The sequence below is a fragment of the Limulus polyphemus genome, unplaced genomic scaffold (assembly GCF_000517525.1).
Source record: "Limulus polyphemus unplaced genomic scaffold, Limulus_polyphemus-2.1.2 Scaffold866, whole genome shotgun sequence".
NCBI classification, from domain to species: Eukaryota; Metazoa; Arthropoda; class Merostomata; order Xiphosura; family Limulidae; genus Limulus; species Limulus polyphemus.
Window position 1 is genome coordinate 9,965 of NW_013666476.1, and position 10,461 is coordinate 20,425.

General features: G+C 30.4%; 1 protein-coding gene across 2 annotated transcripts in view; it reads right to left on the reverse strand.

The window, feature by feature from the left end:
• Window positions 1-804: 804 nt before the first annotated feature.
• The window catches only part of LOC106460937 (WD repeat-containing protein 60-like), a 32,651-nt gene continuing 22,994 nt past the window's right edge, over window positions 805-10,461 (reverse strand). The window contains exons 10-12 of one of the 2 annotated variants that reach the window (XM_022387746.1): window positions 9,660-9,731; window positions 7,334-7,459; window positions 805-6,417 (exon numbers count right to left, since the gene is read on the reverse strand). In XM_022387746.1, coding sequence (XP_022243454.1) covers window positions 9,728-9,731 — 4 coding nt within the window. In that variant the 3' untranslated portion in view covers window positions 805-6,417; window positions 7,334-7,459; window positions 9,660-9,727. Of the gene's footprint in view, window positions 7,460-9,659; window positions 9,732-10,461 lie in introns of both variants that reach the window. The other variant, XM_022387745.1, reaches the window with a different exon arrangement.

Genomic DNA, 10,461 nt, shown 5'->3' on the forward strand with positions numbered 1-10,461 from the left:
TGTGCCACTTTATGGTCGTTCTCGCTTGCTAATGAAATGTGCACCAATTATTGCATAATTCTGCAAGAAACATAACAAAATGTCACGTACTCCGTAGAATACAGAGTGGCCCAAACAAATGTACTCATCCTTTAAGTTATGGAACTTCTGTGTGTCGATTCTAAATGTCTCAGGAAGTCTAAAAATAAACCCAAAACTATTGACAAATTAAAGCAACAGATCACAAATACTTTCCATCGAATCAGAGTTGAAAATTGTGTAACAACATGTCAGGTACTCCGTTGTAGATGTCATGATTGTCTGAATGCTGGTAGAGCCCAATTTTAACAGCTCAGTTGATGCAACAGTGTATGTAGAGTTAACTTGTTCTATGAAATATTAATAAAGATGTTTTTCTGGCTCGTAGGATAGTCATATGACCATTCAAAATGTGGGTACATTTTTTGGGGCCACCCTGTATAAAAAGTGCATCTTTCACTTTAAAAAAATCAAACATCAAGCACTTTGAAGATCAGAACTTTGCTACAATTTATAAAAAAATTTAAAAAGGCACATTTCCAAAATACAATTACCTTTTCCCCACCCCTTCCCTTTGTTCTTGAGAAAAATTAAATTTAAACAAAGCCAAAGATTACAGTTTAAAATGCTCATCTTTATATAAAAATCTGATCAAGATTATAATATGCATGCTCAATAAATGGACTTTGAATTTTAGTCCTGTGATATAAACAAAATTTCTAATTAACTCTATGCCATTATATTCATAGTATTACTTTAAGTATGGTATTAATGTATCAGAAAATGTTCAATTCCAATGTTTTATTTACAATAAAATCTACATGTGTACAGAAGATTCAAAAGCAGTGTGTACAATAATAAGAGTATTTGCAACCTTCTAACAAACATAATTTTTAGTACTTAAACTTTTATCACTTCAATTAATTTTTTCCTACTGACAATTTTACATTAAATACAATCATTTAAAGTTAAACTTGATAACCCCAAACACAAGATATTACATTCATCCAGTTGTATATTTTAATACTGTATGTATTCTACCAAACTGCTGTGCTTCAATATGGATACTTCATTTCTAATAATCTGTTCAAAAAAGTGTTGTCCTTACAGAAATGCCAAGAGATGAATATTGGCAAAATCAGTAATATTTCATTCTTAATATAAAAAAAACGTTTTATGTAACTTTTTAACAGCATAATCCCAATTTCTGTAACAACCTAATATCATATTCATATATTTATTAATAATTTCTAGTTAAACCCCAAATTCCAAAAAAAAAAAATGTCTGTGAACACTTTTAAGAAACAATTATTGAAGTTTTATCTGGTATTTTCTCCAGCATCTAATACAAAAACAATAGTAACATTCAAAACTCAAGGTAAAATATAATTCATAAAATATTTTAGTTATGTTTTCAAAGTATAAATCACAAACTCTCATTATTATAGCATCTGCTTTACTTTATTATAAAGGTATTGGTCCTGAACAACATCTCATAGATTAAAGAACAGGTTAGATGCTCCTAAGATTCAGATCTAACCATGTCTAATTTTGAGCTTCTGACCAGAGGGAAGGCACCAGTCAACAACACTTGCCACAACAATGGCTTTACTAGATCTGAACTGAAAAATGGGATTGACTGTCACTCTTATAATGCATCCACAACTAAAAGAGTAAATTGTCTTCAGCAATGTGGTAAAAACTAGAACAAATCATAACTCCTTGTTATAAGACTATTAAAATAATGTTCTTTGTAGTTCGTTTCACTAAAACAAATATTTAAGGGAAACAGAGTTACTGTGGCTCAAAGTTCACTTCATAAACATAAAAGGCCTATATATGGGATATTATTGTGGGTTGTTTAAAAAAAATTGCATAATTCCTTTTAAAAAAAAGATCCTGAACACAAAACAACAGTTTCGATCATTTCTTTAAATAATACTGAAATAAGCATTCATATACAACTTATAAACAACAACATAACACTGGCAATGCTATTATCTGTATACAGATAAAAAATAAAATTACATTAAATACAATTTGGTAGGTAAACAGTATTATCTAGACAGATATAAGAACTTTGGTGAAAAATGACTAAGCAAATACAGCATTCTACAACATTAGCATGATAATGTAATTTTTCCAGTTATAAAAGATCACAGCTAAGATCACACAAAAAATTACAGATAAGACAAAAATAAAAAAACAGAATCCATTCATCAAAAATTCAACAGTGGATAAGGTATCCAAATATAACACACTAAATGAAATTAAAAATGAACTCTACTTAAAACACCAAAAGAAAGAAGAAAAAAAGAATCACAATATGTCAGTTTTAATCCTGAATATTAATCACAAAAAAATACTCAATTCACAAAACTGCTTATCATACTACAGCCAGTATCTAATTCAATATTTGTATGAGAAAAAATTTCAATAATTATCACTTGTCTAAGAACTTATTTGCTACCTGTTACATGTAATAAATTGTATGATCCAATTCAGTAAAATGTTTACAATAAATAATAATTTTTAAAAAACCTTGGCATACTTCTGTGAAAAACAATTACTCCTTTTTCTTGATAAACAAACATTAATTGTGGCTGAATTATATAAATCACAATTTAAAAGTGAACGTAAGTTTATTGAGGACGTGCATACAGTGAAAAAATAAATAATAAAACTGTTTTTTTTAATAAAATTTACCATTACATGAACCATAATACACATATGATCAATAAATTAAGCTACTCTTCTCAATTAAATAAAAAAATATTCAATTCTCATTTAAATGTTTAAGTTCTTGGCACAACACAATGTGTAACATACTTAATGGGCATAAGACAATGCATAACATGCTTACTGAGCATAATACAATGTGTAATATGCTTAATGAGCATAAGACAATGCATAAGATGCTTAATGGGCATAAGACAATGCATAACATACTTAATGGGCATAAGACAATGCATAACATGCTTACTGAGCATAATACAATGTGTAATATGCTTAATGAGCATAAGACAATGCATAAGATGCTTAATGAGCATAAGACAATGCATAACATGCTTAATGAGCATAAGACAATGCATAACATGCTTAACAAGCATAATACAATGCATAACACGCTTAACAAGCATAATACAATGCGTAACATGCTTAACAAGCATAATACAATGTGTAACATGCTTAATGAGCATAATACAATGTGTAACATGCTTAATGAGCATGACAATAGGTAACATGCTTATTGAACATAACATAATGTGTAACATGCTTAATAAATTTATTAAGATTTCTTAAGTTCAACACATTTGGAAATTATATTATCTAAAGTGTGCACAACCTTCCATTCACCATATTACATATTCTTAATGTTACATGATCACAACACTGCAGATAAAACAAGATGTTTCTTATTGTTAGGTAAAATGGTGTAACATTCATCAGATCACCAGTAATTTTTAACAGCTCATTTTCTTTAACCTATCACACTATTATAATACACCTTATCTGGCTGTGCTATACTGACTGACTGACCACAGCCAACAGCTGTGAAGTACTTTTACACTACATTGCATTTTAAAATGAATGTTTATTATTCTAAACAGAAATCTAAATAACAATGCACAGGTAAATATTAGTGAATAAACTTTCATTAAGACTATACACATAAAGTAAGATTAAAATTAATTGTGCTTTACTTCATAAAAGAAAACCTCAGTTGAGTTGTTTTTTGTGGTAGATTACACACACACACTTTGTGTCTTGTCACATTCTTAATTAGTTCTCAAAGTGTTAAAAATTATAATGAGTTGTATTTTTATGTAATATCATATAAAACACTGATCAAGTGCTATCCTGTTTTATCATTTACTCAGTTTCCAAACTATTGTTGTCTCATTATTTACCCAATTTTCAAAATGTTACTTGTTATATTATCTATTCAATTTTCAAAATTTTGTTGTGACATGTTATTTACTTATTTTAACTCACATCAGGAAATATTAGTACATTAAAATGAAAAACAGCAATTACACATTTTACCAAACAATTACAAAATTAATAATGTTCACCGTGTTACTCCTGGCATTCTAGAAATCTTAGACCTATTTACGGAACAATTATCACTATAACAAATGTGCAACTTCTTATGTATGTATACTTAGCACAAGATCATACCAAAAATTACGTAAACAAGAAATCCGAGTGTCCTATGTTTTACGCTGAATTACTTGTTTTTACTTTTCTTGTTTTTCCTCCATTGTTTATCTATTTTTATGGAACAATGATTCGATATGCTGATTAATCACAATCCAATTATCCCATATTTCCTTTAACCTTAATCAAATGTTTTGCCCATAGGTAAAAGATTCGTCCAGAGGTTGTGTAGGGTAGTAAGAAGCGACTAATGAACAGACATTGGGTCGCTCTGTACGTAGAAATAACAAGTTGCCATTTTCTTTAAGATTCATAATGTAGGTAAATTAATATGTAGAATTATAAACAGACATTTCTATACGTTAAAATATTTTTATTGCAAACTTTCAGCCTTCTTACCGGAGCCTTCATTGGGCAACAATAAACTGAGCCAATGTGGCTCGGTGCATTGTTGCCAGATGAAAGCTCAAGTAAGATGGCCGAAAGCTCGCAATAAAGGTATTTTAATGTAGATAAAAGTCCATTTATAATTCTACAATTTGCCAGTTCAATGCTTTAAAAGGAAATATTAGTAATGTGTTTGTTATTAAGCACAATGCAACAATGGATATCTGTGCTATGTCCACCATAAGTATCCAAACCCAGATTATAATTTTGCCTTATAAATTTTCAGACTTACTACTGAGCCACCGGAAGGCAATAGTAATGTGACTGTACTTTTAAATTTGACACATGTCCCTCAGAAATTTCACTGCAATAGTTATGTGTTTCATTCTTGTGAACAAACTACAGATTAATAATATATCTCTAATACTTAAAATCTGCATAACAATATTCTAACTTTGATTGTTGTGTGAGAGTTCCATAAGTTCAAGCTAATGGTTAAAGAGAAGATTATAATACTTTTTGTTCTTCACCTGTACAAGTTTTCCAAATCTAATGAAGTAGTAAATTATATATGTAAACAGTTAATTGATCTAGTGTTCATTACTTTGTCTTAAAAATCACCCAGATGTTCAACGTTAGATTTAAAATCATGAAGAATTATTGAAAAAGGAAACATCTATGTTAATAGCTACACAAGTTCACTTCTGGAGTCAAATTTCCCTAGAAATATATTTTTCTCTTAATTTAAAATTCACTTTAGGAATTAGAAGAATGACTTCTATCCAATACACATAAGAAAGCAAAAAACCAACATACACTATCATCTTGAAACAGTTTGTCATACTATAATACCTGCAATAAACTACCAACAACTTGTATAATAATCTAATTTTGGTATGTTTCATTATCTTTAGACGAAAACAAACATATAAAGACAAATGCAGAAGAATAAGTTATGAAAGCAAGGCCTAACATCAGATCAATAAGTCTCTTTAATTACTTGTCTTGTTTACACAGGGAAGTGCTTGAATGAAAGACTTCATAATGTAAGACACTTCACTATGAATACTAACATATCCAACATTCTTATCTTAACATACCCAATATTCTTATCTAACACACCCAATATTCTTATCTTAACATGCCCAAGATTCTTATCTAACATACCCAATATTCTTATCTTAACATGCCCAAGATTCTTATCTAACATTCCTAATATTCTTATCTTAACATGCCCAAGATTCTTATCTAACATTCCCAATATTCTTATCTTAACATGCCCAAGATTCTTATCTAACATTCCTAATATTCATATCTTAACATGCCCAAGATTCTTATCTAACATTCCCAACAGAACTACAGCAATCAGTGAAATCATGACCAACATAATTATTTTGATCTTACAAACTGGTGTTATTTTTTTACTTCCTAGGCACGTGTTTTATATATATTGTGCATTTTTTGAAAATGTTTTATGTTCTAATGACTATTGATTATTATAAATTCAATAAACAACATAAAATACACTTCTTATGACTAGTAATTTAACTGTAAAAACTTACATAAAGCCTTGGGTTTTCAGGTCATAACCTATTCAAGTACTATCCAAGCCAAGTGATCAGAACTGGTATAACCATCAGCAATTATATTTATTATCACTGCAGTATTATTTATTCAACCAACAAAACTCACAAGATGGCACATTACTTGGCATCCATAATTATGAGAAAACACACCATTACGTTCCAAAAACATTCCAAAGCTAACTTAAAGTTCACATCCTAAGTTCAGCTAGCAGTTTCCAATTCCAAAACTTAACCAAATCCCTCATCAACCTGCTGATTTTCTGTCCTATAAAGAGGGTTTAGAAAAGTTACTGGAGATTCATTCTTACATTATTTTAGAGATCAAAAACTCTTCAACTTTAAAACTCCAGCCAATTTTTCTGACTTAATTGTTCATTTAGAGCATCTCTGGACTTTTATTGATCTTTCAGACAAATAAGCTTTACCACTGTGCAATTGCTTTCGTAGACTTGTCTGGTTAAAGATCATATCATCAAATTTACTTAAAAAGTTAAAAACATGCAACAACTGCATTTTACCTTAATTTCATTAATATAAATATATATCTCTAATGATATCACTTCTATGGCTTAAAATTTGATACATGAATCAAGATGTAACTCAGTTCAAAGGCTCAATCTTTACCAAAGAATTGTTCAGAAAATAGCATCTCCATTTAGTCTTAAAAAATAAAATAACCAAAAACATAGGTTACATTTTTATAAGTATGTGCACAAGAATAAAAAATCTGTTTATAATACCCAGTGACTTGAACTTTTAACTAGATACATTTACACAAACCAATAAGAATCAAAGTAAAATATATCACATACATATCCAGCATTAGCAGACTTTTTGATAACTTCAGTTTGTAAACCATTTCCAAAAAACCTAAGTGATATTGCATCCACTTATTTAACAATAAGTAAAATATGGATTGTGTAACCTTCTACACACATTTAGTACCTATGATTTTAAAATTTTAGTAAATTAAATTTTGTATATTTGTCTTTTTATAATGTCTGCAAAACCTGGATATAATAAACTCAGGACGGATTTATAGGAATCGAGTGTATAACACAACATCAGTGTTATAACTTCTCATGCTTGTACATTTCATTTTGACTATTCATAAGTTGTGATATCACCATTACAATATACCTTAATACTACCAAGTTTCACATTCTATCGTTTTATCTTACATTAGGTTACTTTTTTTACAGGTTAAGCATATAATTTTTAAGCTTTTCATAGTCTGAAGAGGCCACAGATTCAAAGCTGGAATCCAGCTGATGAACTTCTACAACACCAGTGTCCATAGAGATAGCCTGGAATAGAACAAAAACAATACATGCCCATTTTATAAATGCAACATAACAAGTGTTCAAAGCAATACCCTGTAACAAAACAAAACAACAGATATCTCTTTCTTGAGTTCAATCAAACCTGTATACTTGGGGATAAGGTCATTACAATCTAATACCTAATCTTATTTATAATAAAATAAAGTGATTTACTTTAATAAATGTTTCAAAACTTATTCTAAACAAAAAATATTCAACTAACTTTTCACATAAGATGTTAACAAGTGATGTGAAATGCAATAGTACAACAAATAATAGAAAAACAAAACATTACAACAGGAAGCTGTAATAAAGGCATTTAAATTATATTAAATATTCCAAAATGATTAGCTCTTATAAAAAACAAAAACACCATTTTCCAGGGTAATATACTTTGACCATGAAAGGAAAAATATGATATCCAGGACCTCAACTTTAGCACTTCTGTAGAAACTATACAAGGTTACTGACACTGCTAAAGAAATTATATAAGATTACTTGCACTGCCACAGAAGCTATACAAGGTTACTGGCACTGCCACAAAAGCTATACAAGGTTACTGGCACTGCCACAGAAGCTATACAAGGTTACTGGCACTGCCACAGAAGCTATACAAGGTTACTGGCACTGCCACAGAAGCTATACAAGGTTACTGGCACTGCCACAGAAGCTATACAAGGTTACTGGCACTGCCACAGAAGCTATACAAGGTTAATGGCATTACTACAGAAGCTATACAAGGTTAATGGCATTACTACAGAAGCTAAACAAGGTTATTGGAACTGATACACAAGCTATACAAGGTTATTGGCACTGATACACAAGCTATACAAGGTTAATGGCATTACTACAGAAGCTATACAAGGTTAATGGCATTACTACAGAAGTTATACAAGATTAATGCCATTACTACAGAAGCTAAACAAGGTTATTGGTACTGATACACAAGCTATACAATGTTATTGGCACTGATATACACAAGCTATACAAGGTTATTGGCACTGATACACAAGCTATACAAGGTTATTGGCACTGATACACAAGCTATACAAGATTAATGGCATTACTACAGAAGCTAAACAAGGTTATTGGCACTGATACACAAGCTATACAAGGTTAATGGCATTACTACAGAAGCTATACAAGGTTAATGGCATTACTACAGAAGCTATACAAGGTTATTGGCATTACTACAGAAGCTATACAAGGTTACTGGTATTATTACAGAAGCTAAACAAAGATATTTTTTGAAGTTTTTGTACTTGACTGTCTCAGCCACTACCTATCTTTAAAATATGTTACTGCTGGTTTAATATTTATAACAGTTGGTGAAGTGTTTTATTTTTAGGCACAAAACTACACAAAACATTATCTGTGCTCCGCCCAATGCAGATATCAAAAACTGATTTTTAATATTATTAGCCCACTGAATTACTACTGCTGAGCCAATGTGGTGCACTGGTGAAGTGAACTAAATTATGTTATTTTATTACTCTACCCAGTCTGTCTGACATTTACTTTGCAATGAAATTAGTAAGGAATATCTGGAAGTGTTTATTAGTAGCACACTTACTGAAAAATTATTCTATTAAGATATCTCAATAATTAATGCATGCTTTTTCATAACAAACAGTAATCAATCCATACAATTTTCATAATGTATTAGTCACTTTTGAAATATTTAACTATTGCTCTGGTAAAATTCGAAGACAACTTCTGGCAATAGTTATGAAAAACAAACAACCTATACTCTCCAGAGAACAATATAAAAAAAAAGTTTTAAAAGGTTTTTATTATTAACTGGAGAGTAATGGTCGTTTTTTTATAGCTTTATTGCCAAAATGTCTAAATCCCTCCAATGTGGACTACTAATTCTGAAGAACAACAAAATAAGAAAATTTGTATTATAACGAGTAGAGAAAAAATCCCATCTTTTTAACCCTAATGTAAACAGTTTTAACCTAAGCTTTTTTCTTGCCACCTCAACACAAAAGCAATATATATACACGCACACACACAGCTGAATGCCTTACATATTTATTTTTATAAAATTTAATTTCTAAGTAAATTGACCTTGTTGGATTTTTTTGTGCAAGTACTTATTGTTATTGAAATTTTTACATATCAGTTTCTTGACAAGTAAAAAAAAAACTTAAAATATTTTACAATGAATAAAAGGACTTACAAGTTGTGGTTGTCCACCAGATGCTGCCAAGGACATGATATTTGGATCACAACTTACAGCAAAATGTGTTATCTGAAAAAAAAAAAAGGAAACTAGGATGATTCAAATAAATTACACAAGACATCAAAAACAAAAAAAACAGTTTAAATGATTCTTGAATCTAAGGAATGGAAAGGCATGAAAGAGTTACTAACACATGATGCCCCATTCTAACAAACTGATGTTTTAAAACTAATGTACAGATCATCATTTTTTACTTTTGTGTTACACTTGGGCAAATTTAACATTTCCTTACACTGAAAAATGTATTTCCAATCTGTACTTAACTCATCTCACACAAAACTATCTTAATTTTCTTTCTGCCCTCTAAGCATTGCTAAAGAAAATTTTCATGCTCAGTGCACCAGTTTTTGTATCCCACCACTATTGAACACATACATAGCATGTGACTACTCTCCAGCAATAGCATTGCGTTACCTATACTAGTGCAGCTAGCTCTCTCTGCTATTCCTACTCAATCCTTACTTTTGTGAATGGGCAGGTTCTAAAATAATAACACTGGCAATGGAGAGGAAGGGTGGGAAGTGTGTGAGTGAAGTTAAGTACCTAACTGAAATAAAATTTTAGTGTTAAAAAAATGTTAGCTTCTGATAAGGTCTTACCCCTTTTCATATAACTCTAGAATCTGACATTACAAAGGTGGAGGGGCAGGTGTAGGTGCATAACGTTGAAACCAAGTGGAAAGCAACCATCAAGAATGAATAGGTGTGCTCCGAATGAACTGAAGCACACGTGGGTACCG